Here is a 23,404-nt window from a genome sequence, read left to right on the forward strand (position 1 = left end):
GTTAACAGCATTGTTTCATCCTTGGCTGGTTTGTGTCATTACCTTCTTGGTCCTGGAAGCTTTATAAACAAAACCATCAGGGACTGCCTGGGACCTAACACAGGTCATGGCAGTGGGAGATCCCTGCTCCATGGCCAGGGCTGGCATTGCCTGTCCCTGAGAGGTGTCACTGGCTTTGTTCTGTGAAGGGAGCAGGAGGGACAGACCTGATGGTCCTCACATGTGAAAGCTGCGAGTTGGTCGCCTCAATGTACTGGGGCGTTTGAAAGCTCAGTGTTTGTGGCTGTTTTCTGTTTAATTGTGTGTTTCAGACAAGGAGCAGCATTACAAAAAATGTGCTGGGGGGCAGGTAGGGAGAGCAGGAGGGTCAGTGTCCGGCTGCCTTTCAGAATGGCACAGTTTGCACCCCTGAAACAGTTCTGTTTTGTGCTGCCTTCGTTCACAAATGGGTTCAGACTCTTCCCCAGAGCAGGGGTGTAAAGGCAGACAAGGGCATTAGAGGGAAGAGAAGATGAAGAGCAGACTGGGAAGAAAACAGTCCCTTCTGGAATTAAACATGAAATGGATAGGGCAGGGCTGGATGGGAAGGGAGCAGGGTGACACTTGGCTTCTGAAGTTGAGTTTACAGCACACTTAAGCAGCCAACAGGAACAATGAGAATGCCATGCAGTAATGCTATTAAATACACAAGGACTGAAAACATGGAAATTACCCAGCTGTAAGAGGCTCCTGATGAAGCCACTGCCTGGAATAATTAGCCCTCCCACCTGGTTAGACGCACAGCCATTGTCTTCCCTGCCCTCTCCATCCCCTTCACTCCAAATAAAATTGCTCCCCATCCCCACTTCTGTTGGGGTCCATATCTCATAGCCCGGGGGAGCTTGAGCCTGTCTTTATTTCCTTGCCTGCTCGCCGTGGCCCTGCTATACCCCAGAAGAGCTGGAGTGCTACTCCAGTTGTAATTGCCAGGATCAAAGCTGCCTGGGGTGCATTAGCACTGCTGCTGGAGGAGAGGCAGCGGGGAGAAAATAAACAGTTTCGGAAGCTCTGGGGACATTTAGCTGTGTTGCAGGCAGTGGGAAGGATTTTGCTGGTGTAAGCTGTGCACTCAGGCTGGGGTGGGGGCACTTTGCTTTTGCAAGTGATGCTTTAGCTGCAGACACGCACAACAAATGCATTTTTTAAAGGGCTTTTGTCTGTTTGTCTTGTGGAATTGTTTTGATGCTAACACACGTCTGATTTACAAGTGCAGCAAACCTAATCCGTTAATAGGTTTATATAGAGGAGTTGTCAGAACATATCTATAATGAACCCTGGGCTCGGGGAGGATGAATCCAACAGCTGATCTGCAACAAAAATCTTAAAGCATCTTCTCCTTGACATTCCTGTTACTGAGGTCAGGCCGTAATTTATCTGAAGATGGTGACAACTGAGCAATATCACAGTGGTAACACGAGGGAGATTGAGACCTCTGAGTGTCTGGGCTGATTTCTGCTGGCACTGTCTCTGTCTGGCTGAGGAAGATTTGCTGTTCACTCTACCCATGATCTCTGTGTCCCCCATTAAAAAAAAAAAGAAATAAGGAAAAAAATCAAGTGGCGAAAAGTTCTCTCTGTTCTTTTGTGCCAAATACAGAGAAGGAGGTTTGGGAGTTAAGCAGAGCAGCCCTGCTGGTTTCATGGCACAGGAGGCTCTGGGGAAGTTCCACCTCCTGCCCTCCACACAAATCCTCATGCTCTGCCAGGCAGAGTGAGTTCAGTTTAGATTTTTGGGTATAAGTGTGCCAAGTGTTTTACCTGGGAGAGCTGACCCTGGGATTGATGTGTGGCCATGTGCAAAGGCAGAGTTTGTGTAGGCCCAGGCAAACACTTGTTTTCTATGGCAGAGTTCTGCAGGGAGGCTTGTTGGTTGCCACAAAAGAACTATTTTTAAAGAATAGATGCTGTGACAGTGTGCAGTTAACCTGTCCCATGGTCAGCTGCAACTCTGTGTCCTTGGAGAACATATAGTCATTGGAACAGACACTGTTTTTTCTCCATCTGCATGGATACAGGAAAATGGTCAGGGGCAAAAGCCTTTGGATACCCAGCATCAGATCTACATTCAAGATTTGTGTGTGAACACCCTGGAGTGCAACTGCTCATCCCTGTAAAACTCACCTATATTGATCATTTTACACCTCTCCACACCAATCTTTTCTTCCCTTTTTTTCTGAGGATCACCGGCCTTCAGTTCTACTTTTTAGGTCAGGATCTTCTCATTAAACTTACCAGGTCATTGTTTAAGTTTCCTCCATAGTTCAGATCCTGCTACACTTAATTTTACTTGCAGTCTAAGTTCTCCTCCCTCCTGTGTGGTGAGCACAGCGATGGTCAAAGCCCTGCAGGAGGTTGGGGTTTGGTTTTTCTTCTTACAACATGCACATTGTGTACAAGAAGGGAAAGTCAGAGGTCAGTGTGGAGGGCCTGTACATATGTGCACTTTCCCTTGTGTCATATTATTCAAATGAGTCTTGCTTCTGCTGCAGAACTTACCACAGGAGAGAAACGAGTGAGTCAGCAAAAAGATTGTTGTTCACATGTGTGTTGCTTCTTTAGGATGTTAATCCTTCAGGCTCTGCAGTGGGAATGTTTGTGGATGAAACATTAGATCAGTACACTCCCAATGTGCAGCCAGGCAGATGTTTAGAAGGCAGTTCTGCCTCCTTTCCTCCCTTCTTAGGAAAGAAATGTTCTCCCCCAGCGTGGTGGTGTTTGACATTAACAGCCATAAATCAGTTTGAAGATAAAACCACATCTCTAACTGATTATAGACAAACAGTTAATGGGACATGCAGTGGCTGTGGCAGAAATTCTGATTCAAGATGAGAAACTAAGCACTGCAAAGCTGAGTGTTCACCAGGAGCAAGAAATTGTCACTTGTGTCTCTTGCTCTGCAGGTTGTAAAACTCTGGAGGCCTTGCTGAAAGTGCTGGTGGAGCTTCAGGACGAGCTGCTTTATCAGTACCCAGGCACGAGGCACCTGGTGGATGGAAAGCAAGCAAAAGCTGAGAGGTAAATACAAAAATAGGCAAGATATTTCTGAATCTTTCTGAATCCTTTGTCTCCAGCAAACAGGACAATGCACAGCCTTCCTGACCACCCTCACTCTGCTGTTCTCTCAGTTGCTGCTGTGTCTGGGTGACAGATACTCCGGACAAATGACCATTTGAATTCCTTCTGCCTTGTGGGATGTGTGTTATGTAGTTTTTCTGATAATGGAGCAGGGGCTAAACCGTGGGCCTTGTGCTAAAAACACCAGCTTGGTGTGGAAAAAGCCAGTGGTGGAGGGGCCACTGAGAATTCACAAGTTGCCTTAGAGAGGTGTAGGGTGTTCAACCTGCGTGTTTTGTTCTAGTGAGGATGAAATCCCGAGCAGTAGCGATGAGGAGCAGGTGGATAAGGCCCAGGAGAAGAGGAGGAGCCTCCCCAAGCGAAAGCTGAAGTTTGAGGACTACCCCGAGTTCATCGCCAAGCGCTACGCGGAGCTCAGGCCCTACCGGAACAGCGTCCTGCAGAAGTGGCACGACAAGACAAAGCTGGCAACTGGCAAAATGGGAAAGGCAAGTCTTGGCTTGTGTGTGCTGACGTGCTTTTGTTGAGCAGAGATTTGGGGAACAAGTGTGAACTGAAAGAGAGGAAATTTAGGTTTGGTATATGGAAGAAATCCTTCCCTGTCAGGGAGGTGAGGCCCTGGCTCGGGTTACCCAGAGAAGCTGTGGCTGCCCCATCCCTGGAATTGTCCAAGGCCGGGTTGGACAGGGCTTGGAGCAACCTGGGATAGTGGGAGGTGTGGCAGGGGGTGGAAGGAGATGAGCTTTGAGGTCCCTTCCAACCCAAACCTTCCATGATTCTATGATTCTAAGTTTATTTGGAAGTTTCGTATCATGAATGTTCCAAGTAAAGCTGAGAGGTAACACAGCAAGAACTAAATACACAGGGACACGCTTTTCCCCAACCTTAGAGGAGTTTGGAAAGAAGCTCAGCCCTCACATATCAAAGACATAAGCCTTTTGTTTTGAGCAGACAGGCAGAAATAACATTTTCAGGGACAAACGTTTTCAGAAGTTTGGGGAAAAACTCTTAGTTGGTGTTGGTGATCTCCTGACCAGACATCTCACCACAGCCAGTCTCCAGCAGCAAATAAGCTCTGTGAAAATGAAAATTATCAGCTTATTATTGCTGATCTCCAAGCTGTTTATGGTTTCTAACAGAACTGGGGCCTTTTGTGCCTCTCCTCCTCCGTGGAGTGTACATTTAATACAATGGGTAATCATTTCACCCAGAGATCCAGGGTCTCCTCACATCTCCGAGTTAGTATTAATCATTGAGAAGTTAATCTGAACCAGAACAGCAAAGGCATTTTATTAAGCCAGGCGTCAAGTTGCCTCAGGTTGGGAAGGGAGAGCGAGGGAGAAACAAATAAAAAAATCCTAACAGAAATCCCTGCGACGCAACCCAAACCCCCTCCTCTTGGAATGCTGTCTGCTTATCCACTGACATGGAAAGATAGGGGAACATTGCTGCCTTGAGGAAAAGCTTTCTGCATTATCTGACACTGGTTAATGCTGTTTGCAGGGTTTCGGTGCCTTCGAGCGCTCCATCCTGACTCAGATTGATCACATCCTGATGGACAAGGAGAGATTGCTCCGGCGCACCCAGACCAAGCGCTCCGTGTACACCGTGCTGGGCAAGCAGGAGCAGGAGCCCCAGCCAGCCCCCCAGCCCGGGCCTGAGAACTCGGTAAGGGGGCCTTGTTCCTGTGACTCACCCTGCAGCAGCGGGGAAACTCCGCTCAGCAATTAGCAGAGGGAGCGTTCTCGTTGGTGAGAGATTTATGGAGGAGACACCTGAGTGTTGGTTCCTGCGGTGTAACAGCTAAGGAGGAGATGTAGGCATTTCAATTCCAGTTTTATGGTGTTTGCATTATCTCCCCTCCCAGTTCTTGACAAGGTTTGGGCTGGGATTGTGCCCCTCCTGTGCTGGAGGAAGTGATGCTCACTAGATCTGCTTTTCGAGGCTACAAAAGTTGCTTTTTATGCTGCAGTTCAGAGTCTTTAACCCAGAAAGTCACTTCCAAAATTGTACTGCATATAACCTACAGAATACATTAGTGGTAAGTCCGTTATTAATTTAGTATTTAAGAATGAATAAATACTCAATTCTGAGAGATCAGGTAGAATTACTGCACTAGCAAGATGTATTTTTGCCATTACATTAAAAATATCTGTAGTATTTTGCCAGAAAGACTTTGCAGAGTCCTATTTATTTCCCAGTAAAGGTATCATAAATCTATTTTGGCATTGGCAACGTTTCTACCTTACCTTTGAATGTATTCCTAGTCCTTAAAAGCTTGTTATGTTGGGAGTTTTTCTCCATTCCTTCATATCATCAAGTGTGTTTACAGGCTGCTGCACGTGATGTCGTTGGAGTTAGGGACAGAAATATTCACATATGAGCTTTCAGTATTTCCTTTGTGTTCCAGGAAGTGCTCCCTCCCTCAGATTCCAACAGACACCTGAAGGACATAGATGAGGAGATATTTGATGATGATGACTTTTATCACCAGGTAGGTGATGGTAAATGTGTGGAATTATGCCTCCAGTTGGTTTTTAATACTTACAGAGATAATGCAGGTGGTTCTGTGCTCTGTATTTCTTGCTCCTGTGAAACTCAGCTACCTGTTTTAACATCCAAAATCTCTGTGGATGGCTCAGGGGACTTCACTCTCAGTTTTTGTGGTAGGGGGCTGTGTGAGCTCAGACCTGGCACTGCTGCTCTGGGGGTGTCAGGGCTGCAGGGTGAGTCTGAGCCTGTGGTTCTCCCTGGGGAATGTTGCTACACAAGAGAAAATATCACTGAATTCCCTGAAGGTGACTGTTCTCCCTGGGCAGAGTCCCATTATGAAAAACAATCCTAGTAGACCCTCAAAAGCACCGAAGTTACTCCTGTCTCAGCCTGAATCATCTCACCTACCAGCTGAATGGGAAAACTGCAGGGCTTCTCTGGCACTTCTCTTGGAGTCATTCCAGCTTGGATCCGGGCCAGTCATTCTTTTAATTTGCAAAATTCTTAGAAACAAGGAGTCTGCACCCAGTGCACAGAAACCTTGTGTTTGTAGCTTGTTTAAATAAAGACAGTACCAGCTTTGTGAAAAATGGAAGTTGTCACATATTGAGGAATACGTCACTGTAATTCCTTCCCCAAGGCACGAAAACCTGGGTCTGCTTTGATGATCCACAGAGAGCTTGAACTTCAGGACTAGACAAATATCATTATATCATTAGAAAGGCAGAATTTTTTGATCTGAATAGTGTTCAGAGTGTCTAGTGAGGTGTTAGGGCAGTGGAAGAGAGCTGTTGCCAGGTGCTCTGGTAACTGATTTAACCAGAAGCATTTGAATTTTTCCAAAATTTGGGGTTTCATGTACAGAGCCAGGACTAGGGGTAAATGAAAAGGGGTATTAAATTGGTAATTCTTGTCTGTGTTTTACCAGTAGGAAATACAGAGAACTTTAAACATTGCCTTTTTTTGCCCTCCAAGAAGGTTTCCAACACACTTCCAACCCTTCTTAGATGTCCCAAGAAAATTTTTGTAGATCTCACCTGGTGCAGAATCAAGACAATTTGAATATTTAATGTTTGTGAGGGATCTCCTCAGGGCAGTCTGCCTTGGAGCCAGGATTACATTCCAAGCTACAGCTCCTCTCCAGGCTCTGTATTTACTGTAGGTGTGTCTCCACTGCTGTGGGTTGAGCAGCATCTCTGGGGCAGGGGAGGATGCCAGGCCCCCCTGTGTAGGCTCTAAGTGGTGATCAGAGTGTCTGTCTTGTTGGGACCAGGAATTGAAAGAGCCAAATCTGTGAGGTGGAATTTGGGGGCCAGGTGGACCCTAAGAACAAAAACCAAATTAAGTCAGTGTAACAAAATCATGGACTGGTCAAGGAGAAATAGCTGAGATTGACAATCCGTGGACCTGTGCAGAGAAGGTGCTTATTGGCCATGAAATGTTAAATTTTCAAAAGAAAAATAGCAATAGATGAATGGCTTAGTCTTCCCTTCTAATAACTTTAACTCCGATAAATCGTGATTTCAGAAATATGACTAGTCCCAGCTTAGCTTTTCCCCTCGCTGGTTAATTGGGGTGCTGGGGTTAATCTAAATTAAAACTTAAACTAATAGAGGTCATTGAGGGAAGAGAATCACCTGAGTAAAACAAATGGGTCTGCCAGGCACAACTGTATCTTGGCCATTTCCCAAGAGGGAAGTGGCAGCAAATTGGAGTTGTTTCAGCACTCGGCAGAGGTGAAGGATGGGTGACACGGGTTTAATGCGCGGCACCTCCGGAAGCGTTCCAGATTGCATTCCAGGCTGTACCAACTGCTCCTGGATAGGAGCAGGACCAGCCAGCAACATCTGGCGGCACAGCGAGGGATGGGTGCAACTTTGGGAACCCCATAGACTCTAAATATGGTGCTTAGCCTGGTGCAGGCTTTAATCACTTCCCACTCCTTGGCAGCGGGCTCCGACAGCTTATCCCGGCCTCGTACATCACGCGCGGACATCTGCTGAGCCGCCAGGCAGCCACACATTCATTTTCCTTTCTTGCTTGGGGTTTTTTTTTTTGCATCCCTCCCTCCTTCTCTTCCTCTCTCCCTCCCTTCCGCCCTTCTTCTCCCCTCCCATCCCCACCATGCTTCCTGGGAGAGATGATCCGCACGGATTCCCGGTGCTCGTGGGGACGCAGCCCCGTGCCAGCCGCCACCCAGCACCTGTTCCACTGGCCTGGTTAATGTCCCGTGTTCAGTGGGATTTGGCAGAGATTGGAGCTGTGGCCGGTTCAGTGATAAGGCTGGAGAAAATGGCTGTGTGTTTTCTGTCACCTCCCAATTAAATGGGATTCATAAAGTGCTCTCCTTTATTTGTCAGGGCGCTAAGCCGGAGCTGAACGCGGCATTCAGAGAGGGGAGAGTGCAGCACAATAGAGCTGACAAGGCCCTGAATGGGTTTGCTTTCACGTGGGTCATAACTGTGCAGTGCTTTTGTGTGTGTGTGTGTGTGATTGCATGTGTGGATATAAATAAAATGTAGGGAAGGAGCTGGTTCTTCAGGAGTGCTCAGCAGCGGCGCTGGTTGTCGGAGCTGAGGGTGCTCCCAACCTCTGGCCTCTGTGCATTATACTGATTGCAGGGTGCATTTCAAGACCTGCTCTTTTCTTCCTATTTAAATCTACATCCAGACTTTATTTTTTTTGGGGTATCACTTTCATTTTTCTAAATAACATTTTATAATTATTAATTTATTTTGATTACTGCTTAAAAGGTAAACATTCAGATAAAGAACAGCACTGGAAACCAACTTCCTCTGTGTGTCAGTGGGAAATTAGGCAAGTAAAAATGAACAAGAGCTGATGAATGTGCACAAGTTAATGATAACAGAATAAGTAGCTATACTGTTTTATAATAGATTATAATACAAAACTCGTTAATGAAGATGTTTTTCTTGTGGAAAAACAATTTTCTTGTCCAGGTCTTGGTGTTCAGTAGAATTCAGCAGGTGTGTCTGGGGGAATTTTTTGATGATTTAGGACTTAACTCTCATCCCACTTTGCCCACTTCTCCTATTCTTCACTTGTTTTATAAGCAAACACAAAATTTTTATTGCAGTGCCCATGTTGAATGGTGATGGAAAGCTGAACTGAATTATCCAAGTGAAATATTTTTATTTGGGTTGCACTGAGTGGGAATAGTTAAACTGTTTCAGAAGAATCCTCATCACTGGCTAGAACCAAGTTCCTTTTCTTTTAAAGTCTCCTTCATATGTGGTTTTAAGGGAAGAAAAAGGCTTTTTATTTTTAGAAGTCATATTTACGTAGAATTCATTACAGCTGATATTGCAGCATTAAGACTTAAAATTCCAGCCTGCTACCAGGGAGCTGCTGGTCTGACATGCTACAGTGGAGATTTTATTATTAGGTTGAAATACTCCTCTGGTAAAGGAGAGAGTGGAAATTGCTTTATTTCCAACAGGAATTAGGTTAGTGTTCATATGCTAAGTGTTCCACTGGTAGCAGCTCTTCCCAGAACAAATGTTCATCATTGATGGCAGCAGGTATGCCTAAGGAGAATTGGGAATATACATAATTCCTCTTTTTTCTCTGCTCTCCTGCTCCCTCCTCCCCTGGTTTTGGTTGTGTTGTACGTCACTGTGTTTTATAACAACCCACAGTCACCAGCCTTGCCCGTGGGCACCACAGCTTCAGAAGCTGAGAGCAGCCAAAGGGGATGGGGAACATCCAAGGAAACACTAAAGACTTCCAAGAGGGGTGGCAGCAGGAATGCCAGTGGCTGGGGAGGAATGTCATCCCTGCACACAGCCTCACATTGGCATAGCTGTTCCTGCCTGGGAGTCACCCCAAGGTGTGAAGAGCAAGGAACAGACTTAGTGCCTTCCTTCCTTACACCCTGACTGCTCAGGGAGGAGCTGATCCTGGAGAAAATGCTGGTTAGCTGTAGGACTGCTGTCTTGCTTTATTGCTGTCCCTGTGGAGTGGCTCTGCATGTGCCTGCCCACTCCTGCCCACTCAGTGGGACACTTATTCTTTTACAAGAGACCAAGAAATCTCACTGATTTCCTTTTTCCTGTCCTAGTGTTCAGAATCACAGACTGATTTGGGTTGGAAGGGACCTTAGAGACCACCCAGTTCCAACCCCCTGCCGTGGGCAGGGTCACCTTCCACTGGAAGGTTCCCCCAGCTTTAATCTGAGTAACACAAAATAAACCTGCACCTCTCAATCTCGTGCTAAGATACTTCCAGATCAATTTGTTTCTGTTCTGAGTCGTACTTTTATCTAAATCCTGCTGTGTGGTTCTTTAAATCCCACTATATCACTCCTTAAATCCCACTGTGTGGCTCTTCAGAAAACTTTACCTGATGGGGTGAATTTCCCCTCCTGTCTCAAGCAGTTTCCTGGGCCCCTTCCTCTCCCAGGAATTTGATAATGCCATAAACAAGTAATTACTAATCCAGTGAACTATTAAAAGTCGATAATGGTGAAGAATAGAGAGAAGACTGGCTTTGTGACAAGCTGGTTTACCTTAATTAAACCGGTGAGTGATTAATATGGACAGCTGATCTTGTGGCTTTAATTAGATGCATTTAGAGTTTTGTGTGAATAAGAGATGTCTCGAACCATCCCACAGGTTAATGGCAATACAATACTCTTATCACAGGCATGTATCTTTCAAATGGCTGGGTAGATGGTTAATAACACGTTTTAAAGCTTGATTTGGGACTTCTCTTAATGGGTTATTAGAAAATAGGCAAGTCTGTGCATCTTACACAAACCTGAATTTGAATAAAATGGTTTTCAATAAGAGACTGTCCGCAAGATTTCGTCTTGCAAATTAAGTTTTTGTAAATAGATTTCAGAAAAATAAATTTTAAAAAGCGTTTCAGGGGGGTTTGAAGTAACATTTGAGCTGCAGTCTTAAATTTTCTCTGGTGTTGGTAGAAATCCAAATGGTGTTACACTGCTCCTGAGTGGAGCTTGAAAGGAGAAAAGGAACAGCTTGTTTTGTACCTCCAGGCAGAACTCAGGGCAAAATGTTTGCTGAGTGAGTCCTGGGCTAGAAACAACCTCTATGATTTATGCTGTTGTTGCAGGATAAATTCATATGATTCACCATGTCTCTTCGAGGACTAAAGCAGAAGAAAGTTAGATTGGATAGTAATGAAAGTACATTGATAAAATGCAGCTTTGACAACTTTCTGTTCAGGAATGACTTTGCATTTTCACCAGGAGGGAGGAAAAGCATCTGGTGGTGCACATCTTCACTTGGACTCAACAAATTGCATGTAGCTTCTCTCTTTTTATTTCCTACAGTGATTTTGTTAAAAAAACCTGCTTTTTAAAATGTTGAAAAAGACCTGCACCCCACAGTAGTTGTGCACTCACTGTCTCTAGCAGCAAACACACATTTAGCTAGAAAAGTCCACATAACCATTTGCAAATATTTCAGAGTTCCTCACTAATAAAGTGAATCTTTTTTTAGGAGTGACAGAGTGTTCTAGTAAAGTTAAGCAGCTGCTGATAAACCTAAGTCTGGGTTTCTCCCATTTTTCTCATTGTTTCAGATTCCACAGGCAGTGGAATCTTTCTCTGTTTCTGTTGCTTCCAGCAGGTGACTGAGCTGGGAGAAGCAGTGCAAGGCTCTCCTTTTCCATTGTGTGCAGTTGTTTTCAAATGAACATTGTCAGACCTGTGTGATATTATTATTATTGAGTTGGAGACCCTGGCAGAGCTGTGCTCACCTCTGGGCTCACCTGACTGGGGAATTCAAAGGCACCAGTGCCACTTGCAAGACAGAGCAGGTGCCTTTGATGCACTGTGGCACAAGTGACCCGTGCCTTCCCTGGCTTTTCTGAAGGTCTAAATAACACCAGAGAAAAGTCATATCTTTTGTTCCAATTTTATATCTAAGCTTTGTAAACTCGAGCCCTTGATATACTACAGATGGACTTTCTTTTTTAATTTGATTTGCTCTGTAAGGTCTAAGACAAGTGAGCCTTTTGTCAGGAGGCTGATTTCAGCCATCCTTAGCTCTTTGTCTCAACTGGAAATTCTTAGGGGTCTGCAAATCAGAAAGGTCAGTGACTGTAGTATTAGAAACACTGATAGATAGTGCATGAAAATGAGACCTAACCTCTAAAATGAAAATTGACCTCTAAAATGAGAAATGAATCTCTATTACCCTTGAACAACACCCTGATGGCATTTCTAAGTCCCTCTAATTTCATGCAGTGTACTTTGTGTGCATCTCTTTAACTGGCATGGAGAGGGGGCCCTTTAGGGTTGATCCTTTAGAAAGCAATTCCTGACTCTGCTGTGGGTTTTGGCTTTGGTGGCAGCCAAGGCAGGTGAATACTGATGGTGTTCTTGTGGGAACACTCTGGTCTGTGTGAGTAGCTGTGGATTGTCAGCTCTGGTGTGCTCAGGACACAGGGCAGTCAGCTCCCATCTCCAAACCACCCCAAACCATCTCCAAACCAGCCCATGTGGTTGGTGGTGCCTGGTTCTGCCTGGGGAGTGGTTGAGGTGGTGTTATTGGCCAAACTCTGTGGAGTTCAGAAGCAGGCACGTGAGGAGCTCTCTTGGCAAACATCACCCCTTCCTTCCAGAGAAAACCAAACTGGGATTAGCAACTTCTTGTGCTCCACGTCGCCCGACACAGTTTGTCCTTCTGGTTCCAGCTTTCAGCAGGGGCAGCTCAGAGTTGGCAGCTGAGCTTCTGGACGTGGCTGTGCTTCGTTGCAGTTGTGTTTGCTTCCATGGGAGACTGAGCTGAGGGTTTTGAAGTTCAGGGAAGATGTGAAGGAGGGAAAGCAAAATAGGATCTGTTTTAAATCAAAGCCTTTTGATGCCGAAATTGCCTAACTCAGACTCAGTCTTCACACATCAGGGCTCAACGCTGATAGTGATTTACTTACACTTCCTAGTTAATAATTAGACATTGGGAGACACCATATATCATTCCTAATGGAATATATGGGATCTGATGAGAGTTTTCTGTTTTGACTAATAAATTTTAACCAGAATCGCCAAGCTTAATGAAATACTGCGGCTTCGGAAGTGTTTTAAGTCTTGTGCTGGGAAAACAGTGGAGCTTTATTCAGTAAATGAATTTATCATTCCCTCTGTATCCCGAGCCCTGGCTGGCTCTGGAGCAGGGGCTGAATGCAGCACACTGAACTAGAAGGCAGAAAACTAATCAAATCCTTAAAGACCAAAGGCAGCGAGGCCTGGGCTGACTTTTTCAGTGGTAGCCTCTGGCTACATCCACTTTTATTTTAGTAACCATTGTTAGCATGATTTATAACTTCAGCCCCAGACATATGCTGTTTAGATGTAACAAGATGCTTTGCAGCTTTTCCTCCTATTTCCTAATTTCCCTCTTGCTCCTGCTTTATTTTACTTCTCCCTTGTCTTTGTCTCCCTCTGCTCTTCCCAGCAGTGTCCCCAGTCCTGCAGTTGACACTGTTGTGGAAGAACATTTGGAACAGTGGAAGACCTTGTCAGTGGCAAGGTCAACAAAACTAGTACAGGAACCTGGCCCAAAAGTGCATCTTAGAGTCATGGAATGGTTTGGGTTGGAAGGGACTTTAAAGCCCATCCAGTTCCACCCCCTGCCATGGGCAGGGACACCTTCCACTAGCCCAGGTTGCTCCCACCTGGCCTGAGACACTTACAGGGATGGGGCAGCCACAGCTTCTCTGGGCAGCCTGTGCCAGGACCTCCCCCCCTCACAGGGAGGAATTCCTTCCCAATATCCCATTTAACCCCACTCTCTCAGTTTGAAGCCATTGTTCCGACCAGGATGGGTGTAGGTAGCACTCCTTGGTCTCCCAGTCTGTGGATTTCTGGGCCACCAGGAAGAGCAAGTCCTCATGGAAATGTCCTGCTGCTCAGTTCCCTGGGAGTGTGGGATGTCTGTGTGTGACCATCTCCGTGTGCCTTCCCTGCTCAGCGGTTTTCCCTCTGCCTCGTGCCAAGGAACAAGATAAGATGAGACAGTAAACACACCTTAATGCAGGAAGAGGAAGAAACCACTAAAACCTCTCTGCACCACTTCTCACTGCTGTTCCAACCCTCCCTCCCACCTTGCTTTTGACAGAATATTGACTAGAAACCAAGATCCCATTTCTGCTTAGCCTTAAGGGCAGCTGTTTACAGAGTGGCGGTGTTACACAGGTTTACTGTGTCGTATGTCTGTGTAACACTGGATTTGGATCTTGTATTTAGCTGCCAGAAGTGACTGTGATGAAGTGGGAGAGATAAACTGATAGATTGTGTGCCAGAAAGATGTTGGGAATCAATCAGATAAACAGGGCAGAGAAGTAGCTTGCTGTTTTCTAGTGATAATAAACCAGTGGCCTCTCTCCTGGAATTTTTTAATGTAATTGCTGCAGTAATGATCTCCAAAAATAAGCAAATAGAAAAAAAAAAAAAGTAGTGGCAGGTTTTTAATTATGTTTGAATCACTTTTTTTTTTTTTTTTTTTTTTGGTAATGTGATGTATGCCCTGAAGGAGAGGAAAGTATAAGGTGGAGGAAAAGCATCCTGCATCCTTTCTTCCCTACTGTCTTTGTGGAATTGCCTGGACTCTGGTTTCCAGGTGGGGCTGTTTCAGGTGCTTCTGAGCTGAGGCAGTAACTTCACTGGGTGGTGGAATGTTGGCATCTCTAAAGCAGTCAGTGCCCCTCAGTTTTGGAGGGTTTAATTCTGTTCTTGGTGTTAATATCCTGGCTGATACCCAAGGCACAGCACGTACAGCTGACAGGGAGTGGTGATAAACATACAGCACCAGTCAACTATCCAAAAAGGCTGTTCACAATATTCCTTGGCTGCAGGAAGCAAAAAGGACAAACCCCAGCCCTCAGGACACGAAAAGAAATAGAAAAGCCTGCTTGAGCATTCCTGCTCTAGCTGTAAAAATGATTTTGCTGTGCTGTTCCTCAGAATGAGTGTTACTGCCCAGCAGGGCTTGACTTCTGTTGGGCAAGTGCTTCAGGTTCCCCCCTGCCCTCCCCAGACAAAGTGTGGGGTGAGGCCTGTGGGGCTGAGCTCTTCCTGCAGTTCTGCCTGTGTTGAAGGGAAGACTGAACTACTCCTGGGTCCATCTGAAACTGTGCACAGAAACTATTTGTGGTGGCCTTCGGTGTTATGCCCCAGTCACAGATTCTATGGGGATATTTTGGAAGAGGGAGATGACCTACACTTACTCAAACTTTTACCACAACCATTGGCTTTTTCCCTTGGAAAGCTCTTTGTGCAGAGCAAATGTTACAAAGCCTCGGTTTTGGCTTGAGGTTTTCTAGGGAGTTTCAAAAACGACACCCTTGGGAACCTGGCAGCTAATTGTTAATTCTTCTGAGAAACCTGTGGGCCTGTTTGCATTGACATGTCCTTACTGGGCTGTAAATGGGAATTCTGTCTTTCTTCCAGCTCCTCCGAGAAATGATCGAGCGTAAAACCACTTCCCTGGACCCCAACGACCAGGTAGCAATGGGCAGGTAAGGAGGGAGTTGTCTGTAACATCACTGCCTTCATCCCAGCACTGCATTCCAGCAAAATCACCTGTGGCCTTCCAGTCCAGTTCATTGTAGAGGGAAAAATACTGAGTCGAACTGGGAAAAGCATCTGGGTTTAGGAAATTGCCTAAGAAATTATTAAATCTTTATGATGTTAGTCAGGAAGCTCATCCCCTGTAACATATTCCTTAGTTATGGATCACACAGTCTGACTTTTAAGCTGTGCCCTGGTTTGTGTGTGATCCCCTGGAGACACTTCCCAGATATTTCCAGGTATTTCTGTCTCTCAGTGGTTCAGGCAGCACTGAGGGAATCCATACCTCTGGAATTTGGCCTATTTTCTTTATGAACTCTGACTTGTTGTTGTTTTAGAGAAACAAACCTGTTGTGGCATCAGTTAAAGCAATTCCTCTGTATACTGTATATGCCTGCTGCAAGAAAAGATTCTCTGCAATTAAAACAATATCAGGGAATGTTTCCTGCTTGCAAAAGTAAATTGTAATTCCATGCAGGGAGGATCTTACTTCTCTGTTTTATTCTGGAGTGAGAAAATAAAGAACCTTCCAAGTGCCACTCAATGAGCAGTGTACATTTAAATAACCACAGGCTCTACTTTGGAGAAGTGTAAAAGCAAAGGAAGGCTGGGAATGCTGGAGTTGGGCTCTCCCCTGAAGCAACCCATGGGGTTATGTTTGGAGAGGGGAAGAAAATGCAGCAGGGAATTTTGTGATGGTGAAACGACTTTTCTCCGTGTAAAATATTACCCAGATTTTAGTGCAACACGTCAGATTTATTTTGTGTACGTCTGGAATATTATGGAAAGCTATTCACTATAATTTAACGTGATATAGACAAAGTTGCATTTAAGTAGTGATTACATTGTACATTTATCTGACTTTACAATAAAATAGATTACGGTAATTAAGATTATATTAAGATTGCAGTAATTGGATTTTGCTAGATTTTTTTCCCTGATGTTGAGTTTTCATTGTATAAATCAGGTAAGATGACGCTCCTTTTAGTAAAAAAAAAAAAAAAAAAATATTTATAACTAGGAGAAGTTTTTCCCTGCTGGAAACTTTGTTGACTTGATGAAGTTCTATTTGAGAAGTGGAACCTTCAACACAGTTGGGGATCAAATGGTGTTTCTGGAGGTATTCAGTGGCTCTAAGAGTTGTGTACCTGTTGTTTTCCATTCCCCAGGCAGTGGCTGGCCATCCAGAAGCTAAGGAGCAAAATAAAGAAGAAGGTGGACAGGAAAGCCAGTAAAGGAAGGAGAATCCGGTGGGTGACAAGCAAACACGAGTTGTGATTTGGCCAGCTGAGGTCTGACAGCACTGCCTTGGCTCTGGGGGGCTGATTCGTGACTTTTAGGGCAGGATTTCTTGCTCTGGGGAATCCTGATGTTCTTTGAGCCTGGAATAAGGGCTTGGTTGGTGCAGCCTGTGGGCATTGCCCCGATCAGTCCTGGCAGGAGTGTTTATTGGTCTCAGGAAACACCAGAGAGAGGCATCCAAACATCCCTGAGCAGTTTGGGGCCGTAATTTCCAGGGAAAGCCAATAAACACCTCCTGTGCAATATATATTTCACTGACTAAAACCTGGACAGCAGCTCAGGGGAAGATGTGTGGAACTGCCTCAGGTAGATCTCTATTTCCCACTGACTGCCAATTGGAATTTGGTGTCTAATCTCTCTTTATTGATAAGTCACAGCTCTCTTTAGCTTCAGAGCATTTCACTCCTGGATCACTAATTAGGGTTGAGCTTGGTTGTGTTGGCAGTGGAAGAACCTTCCCTGTGGAAGGGGAGGCAGGCTGGAGAGCTGAGTTTTCCCCCTTTGCAGAGCAGATCTCCCAGTCTCCCTGAGTTTAGCCTGACTGCATGATTTGTGGTGGGGGAGGATGCTGAAAAGCTGCTCTGCTTCCTGAAAAATCTGCGACATTAACCATCCTTTTGTGAGTAAACTATAAATCCTGAGTTTAGATGGCATCTGATAGAAAGTCAGTGGAGTCAGTCTGGGTCAGGCCTGGCATAGCAATTTTTAAGATAGATGTCATAGGATAATTTATTGAAAGAGGGAAGAGCTACTTTGTTGGCCTGAAAAGCCCATAATTATTGACTATCAATATTCTTTTCTGTCAGCATCACACATAATTGGATATATTCATGATTCAGTCAAAACTACTGACAACATCACACAACTGAGGCAGACTCGTAAAGCTCCAGGAATAATGGGGAAGTCTCTCCTTGTGTGCAGTATGTGTGTTCAGCATTCCTGGGAGAGCAGCCATCTCACCAAGCCAATTGCCTCTTACATCTTAGGGACCTTTTCTTGCTCCTTTAAATAAAAGTTGCAGGGAAGATAGCAATAAAAGAAAAAAGTCTCATTGTCTGTGGTAAGGATTAACATCAAGTTAAGCTTTAGTATCTTTGCAGAATAGGCAAGTAGAGCCCAAATGGGTGTTTTTGATTAGTTGGTTCTTCCACTGAGGGACTTGGTGTCACCCCAGACAGATCCCTTACCCTCTGTTCTTTTTATTCCTTCTCTAAAATTGGGATAACAATGCTTAAATTTCCTTTCATGAAGGAGTTTGAGATCCTGGAGAGCAAAGTGTTTAATACTAAGTTTGATCTGTCTCCTTTATCCTTCCCTTTTAGCAAAGCATCAATATTACAGCATGTTTGGATAAAACATGCTGGTTTATTGCAGGGACTGAGGAACTTCAAGTGCTTTCAAAAGCAGTCAGCCTGCCACTTGACATGAGTACCTGTCCCCTTCACAGACAGGGAAATTTGGGCATTAAGAGAGGAAATAAGCTCATCCAAACACTCCCCAGTCAAGAAAGCTGGTGCCTGAAACTCTTCTGCCCCTCACTGGGACGTGCCCTTTCTTGGGACAGACCTGAAGGAGTGATGTTTGCACACCTGCTTGTCATGTCAGTGATTTTTGGTCCTGTGCTGCTGCAGCATTCTGTGAATGAAATGAAATATTTCGTGTCTGCTAGACTGGGATTTTCAAAGTCCTGATTTAAAAGGTGTGATTAGATCTGCACAAACAACTCGTGTCAGAGAATTTACCTGAATTGCCATGTCCCCATGCCAGACTGTGGCAGTGTAAGCCTTGATCTGTTTGAATCCATGGCAGTGTCTCATAAGGGAGCTGTTTCAGAGCCCAGGCTGTTGACCTGTCGTTTGTGGCAGCACCAGCCCTGCTCAGCTGTGCCTGTTCCCTGCCTCCATCATTACAGCATCAGGCCAGGGCAGTTCCTTCCATTACCACTGACAAAGACTTGATTGTGCAGAGAAGCCCTTGTGTGAGGGGGAGTGTGTGCTGTGCCTGAAGAGCCGTTCTGAAATGGGCTTGTGAGCTAAAAATCCCCTCGAGGGAATGTTCCTGCATAAGCAAACAAAAGGGAGTGCAGAGGTGACAGAGTGGAAAGGTGATTCTGGGCAAATGCTAGTGAATCCTTTTGCCTGCTATTTGTCAAGCTCTAAAAATAGCAGCAGCCTGGATGAAACATTTCAGGCTGGGGTAGGCAGGCAGTGCACACCAGTGCCTTGGTTTGGAATCCCCTGCCCTCAGACACGGAGTTTAAAGCCACCTTTTCATTCAGAGGTTTTCAGTACCCTGTTAAATTTTATGTTGTGTCCTTGAATACAAGGCATGAAATGCACTACAGTGTGGAAAGTGGGAAGGAGATCCTGTACCTGGGGGTGCAGGACAGCTTGCAGAAATATTTTGATGATGGGAATATGCCCCATCTCATCTTTGCATGGGCCTTTTGCTGTCTTCTCCTTGCTTGTTTTTACATGCTCCATTTGTAAGTTATTCAGGGTAAGATTTTCTGACTATGGACATGGCTGCAGAGTGGGATTTTCATATCCTTCAGGGCCCTGCATACCAAGAGCAAGGAAGAACTGGTAGCAGATGGATGCTGGAGAAGGTCTGATGCTCTGATGCTCCTGCTGCCTGCAGTGGGCTCTGGGCACAGATTCCAGAAGGTGATTAAGATGCCAGCTGAATGGAAGGCTGGAAAGGAGTGTGTGTTTCTCTGACTTCTCAGGGTTGTCTGTCTGGGAGTCTGATTAGGGACTCACACACAATTAATGGAGTCTGTCTGTCCTCTTCCTCACTGGGATAAAAAAGGATTTACTTGCTGTTCAGTTCATTGTATCATCTGATTATTTTTGTGTCCATGTTGTAAGAAAGGAAGAGGGAAGGGAGGGAGAATTGCCAGCTACAACTGGTGACTCATTAGGAATCAGCCCCCAGGAAAGCCAGTGCTTTTCCTTTCAGGGGCTGGAGTGGTTCTAGTCCAGCAGCAACATTTCCTTTTCATTAATAGTCACTAATGTGCTGCCTGCTTATTTCCTGCACTCCTCAGGTATCATGTGCATAGCAAGCTGGTGAGCTTCATGGCACCTATTGACCACTGCACAATGAATGATGATGCCAGGTGAGTAATAGATTAATTATGTTTCTCAAATGGCTCCATGACAGCGTGGTATTGACCTGTTCTTCAGGCTGTCGCCCCCTCCATTCCTTCTTATCACTTCACCATTTGTCACTGGCATCATAGCCTGGGTGTCTTGGTCACATCTGTCCTGGCAGCCTGGCTGAGCTTTCACTCTCTTAATTGCTGTGACTCCAAACAAAGAAGTTTTCATAAATCTCAGTACCCACATTTTGATTCCTGCTTTTAAAACTCTCCTCTGGTTTTGAAATCTTCCAGTTTGAAGGAATTCGTTTGGAAATAGGCAGCTGAGTTACCTGGTGTCTTCAGGTATAACCAAAACTTAGAAAGAACTTGTCTTTTAACAGAAATGGCAACTTCTAGATTCTGGCTAATTTGCGTTTTTTTTAGATTGGTTAATAATTGGAATAATTCTGTGAAGATTCACTCAAGAACCTAACTGTTCCTTGTGTTTATGTCTACTTAAAGAGTGACGAATTTTGTTGGAAAACTATAATGATTTAATGTGCTAATTAGTAAAGAAAATATCGGTAAAGTTTTGTGCAGAGTTACTAAACAGCTCTCCTACATATCCACCCATATTTCTTCAGTATTACATTTTTAAACTGCATCTCGAAATGCTGAGCTCTTTGTGGGAAGGAGGTGGAATCATTTTTCCAGTGAATGGATGTAGAAAGCTTGAGAAACATCTTTCCCCTGGGTTGTGGAACATGTTTGTGCTTTGTGAGGGAGAGATGTCATTTGTCTGTTTGCGAAATGGAAACCAAATACCTGCTGTTCCTTGGCTGCTGCCTTTTGGGGGATTGCACAGACTTCTGGATGAGGAGTAAGCTGGGGCTAAGATGTTTTGTGTCCATAAGACCTGTAATGTTTCATCATGTGTGTTTCTCAGAGTTTCTTTGCTTTTTTTTTTTCCTCTTTTTTTCAAGTGAGAAAAAAACCCCACCTGCTCTGAATTTTTAATATTTGTTTAGATCCTCTCACCACAAAAATAAACGTGGTGCAGGTGCTGGGTGAAAGCTATTCCTTCAGCCATATAAAGTGCTCAGTTCTTCCACCCCTTACCTGGATCATAGGAAGAGAGGGACAGAAGTGGTTTGAGCACTGTGAGATTAGACATGCACACTTTTGTCTATTTGGCAAATAAATCGAGTGTATTTTTGTTTCTGATCTGCAGGGCCTGAGCTGGCAGCTCTGTGTGCTTCCCAACCAGCAGGGACCTCCTTACCTGTATGGAATTAGTGTCTTTGCTGTTTTAGATAACTCCAAATTAAACATGGAGCAGGATAGATGTACTTTCCTGGTGGAGTCAAACTGTCCTGTAGGAATGATTCTGGGATGTGCTGTTTGTTCCCCACATCTTTTTGTCTGAGGGTAATTAGCAGGTGGCAAATGTGTTACAGGAAGAAACCAGTTGGTACCATTCTCATTAATAATCTGCACGCCTGCAATATTTTTCTCTCTTAGTATTATGTCCAGTTGACTGGTTATTATTTATGCTTTAGGAATTTAGAATGAGTTTGGGGTGTCAGTTGTATTTGGCTGCAGTACTTACTGCACTGTCCTGCAGGCTGGGCAGGCTGCAGACCCCTGCTGAGCCCCCAAAATTAAGGCAAGCTTAGCTCACATGGGGTGTATGAGGGAGAGGGAGGTGAAAAAAAAGGGTGAGACCGACAATACAGGAGTTACATGTGTTTGCTGTCCCCAGAGGTGACATTGCCTCCTCCTTCACAGTCCACCGCGCTCACTCGTGTTCCAAAAGTTGCACAGAAAATGTGCTCTGTGAGCCAAAATCCTGCAGCAAGCCAGAGCAAACGTGGAGTGAGTGCATCAAACAGCTGGGACAGGGGAGTCATTCTGTGCTATGGCCTTCTTGGGCCTCAGCTCCCCTTCATGTGCCATCCTCCTCTGCCATCCTCACACCCCTCGCTCCCCGGGAGGCACCTCGAGCCCCCAGCACGGGGCCTGACCCCCAGAACTGGTGCAGCTCATCCGTGTCAGGCTCTGTCCTCACAGTTCTGGGGGTGGTGCGGACACTGTGGTTGACATTTGTTTTCCTGGGAGTGTGTCCTGGTGTTTGTGCCCACGTTGAGCTGTGGCATCGCTGGCGCGTGTCACCGAACCTTCGGTGGCAGCAGCAGCTGCTGCTCATTGTCTGACTGCGGGAACTTAGTCCTGACATTAAGTTTATGAGTCACTTTGGAGGCTTTCCATGCTCTCTGCTAATGGCACTGCAGGCACCGAGCCCCTGTGCCGGGTTGGATGTGTTGATGTGTCACACAGCAGGTGTGCCCGAGGGCCGTGCCGTGCGGGCAGCTGGATCCCGCTCTGCCAAGGCTGTGGATGGGGCAGGGATGGAGTCAGGCTGGGCAGGTTCTGTTCCTTGTTCTGCCAGTGGCTTCGTGGGTGACCTTGAGCAGGTTGCTCTGTGTTCTGATTGCTCTGAGCCACAGAGAGCTGCTGGTGAGATACTACTGCCTGTTTAGCAATAGTAATTTTAGTAGTATTTAGTTTTTCGACGTACACAGGAAAGCTTTTGTTTCAGATGCAAAAATAGAAGCCTGAGCTTTTCTCGCTGTTGCCAAAATGCCTGCTGGTTACCTGCAGCACAAACAACATGCCTATCACAGGCATCACAGTCTTCCTTTAGCAGTTCTCTGCAGCTTTAGTCCTAATGTTGAGCTTAAATTTCCCCCTGCTGTAATTTAGGCCTGTTATTTCTTGTCCTGTTCCATGTGGGCTTCGGGAACAAATTCATGCTTCCTCATTGCAGCAACCCTTGCACGTTTGGGTGGGAACCCTTGTGAAAACCTGGGTGTTACTTATCAACTTCCTCCCTGGTTTACACCATTTGTGCTTGCATCCAGACATAAAACATATTCAAAATATGGTCAGAGCCTGAAAATCAGGCCTCAGTAGGTGTTTTGGTTCAACTCCCCCATAGTGAAGGTATCTACTGCTGTCACTCGTGTTTCTGAACATCAGAGCCACTCTCTAGGGGTCACTTTACAGCTCTGTTTAAAATACCCTTGCACCAGCCATAAAGACCTCTGTAGCAGCACCCAACTGTACCAGACAAAGCAAGAAGAATTCAGCATCTGCAGGTGAATCAGAAAGGAAAGACCAGGCCTGTACACTCGAGAGGGAAGCAGCAATGATAACAGCTTTCCTTTGTGACAGAAGAAGGTAATTTTATTGTTTGCAAGTGCAAATTACTGGATTGAAAATGCAAGTATACACTTCACAGAGACATGACTGCTCTGAGCCACTTTGGGGTTTTTTTTCTGGTCAGGCACTTAAAAGGCACAACCCCAAAATAAACACATGTCTGAACAATGGGGTACTCTGCGTGGTAGTGGGAGGAATTCCACAGTGTCAGTGAGCTGTGTGTAAAATGGATGTAGAAATAGAGCTGAAAGAATATTCCCCTTAGGTCCTACCAGTGGCCTGATTCTCCTGTGCATTTGAGCTGTTTTACACTGCTTTGGCTGTGCAGAGAGACCTTAAAACAGTGCAGTGAACTGCTGGCTCTCCTGGAGTGGAGGATTTCCCTGTGTGCTGGTGGCTGTGGGATGCCCAGGACTTCAAAGAAATGCCTGTGAGGAGGAGCAGCCTGAGCACTGGGAAGAGAAGGGGATAAACAATCACTCCAGGATTGTTTTACAGCCCGAGTTCGAGAAGAGGAACGTGCAAGTCAAATAACTGCCTTTGTCAACATCACTGCCACTTTCTTTCTTGTTCTTGCTGCTGGTTGGAATAATAGCACTGGTGGAAGCAATTAATCTTCCCCTTGCCAGTTTT

The 23,404-nt window shown here is 45.3% G+C and overlaps 1 protein-coding gene across 1 annotated transcript in view; it reads left to right on the plus strand.

Moving 5' to 3' along the window:
- AATF (apoptosis antagonizing transcription factor) overlaps positions 1-23,404 on the plus strand; it is a 48,151-nt gene that overhangs the window by 15,795 nt on the left and 8,952 nt on the right. Inside the window, exons 5-11 of the mRNA XM_051809413.1 lie at positions 2,939-3,053; positions 3,397-3,601; positions 4,617-4,781; positions 5,524-5,607; positions 15,043-15,110; positions 16,332-16,412; positions 19,514-19,585. Coding sequence (XP_051665373.1) covers positions 2,939-3,053; positions 3,397-3,601; positions 4,617-4,781; positions 5,524-5,607; positions 15,043-15,110; positions 16,332-16,412; positions 19,514-19,585 — 790 coding nt within the window. The remainder of the gene's footprint in view (positions 1-2,938; positions 3,054-3,396; positions 3,602-4,616; positions 4,782-5,523; positions 5,608-15,042; positions 15,111-16,331; positions 16,413-19,513; positions 19,586-23,404) is intronic.

Source organism: Manacus candei, unplaced genomic scaffold (genome assembly GCF_025592945.1).
Source record: "Manacus candei isolate 608988 ecotype Guabito, Panama unplaced genomic scaffold, ASM2559294v1 h1tg000076l, whole genome shotgun sequence".
Lineage (NCBI taxonomy): Eukaryota > Metazoa > Chordata > Aves > Passeriformes > Pipridae > Manacus > Manacus candei.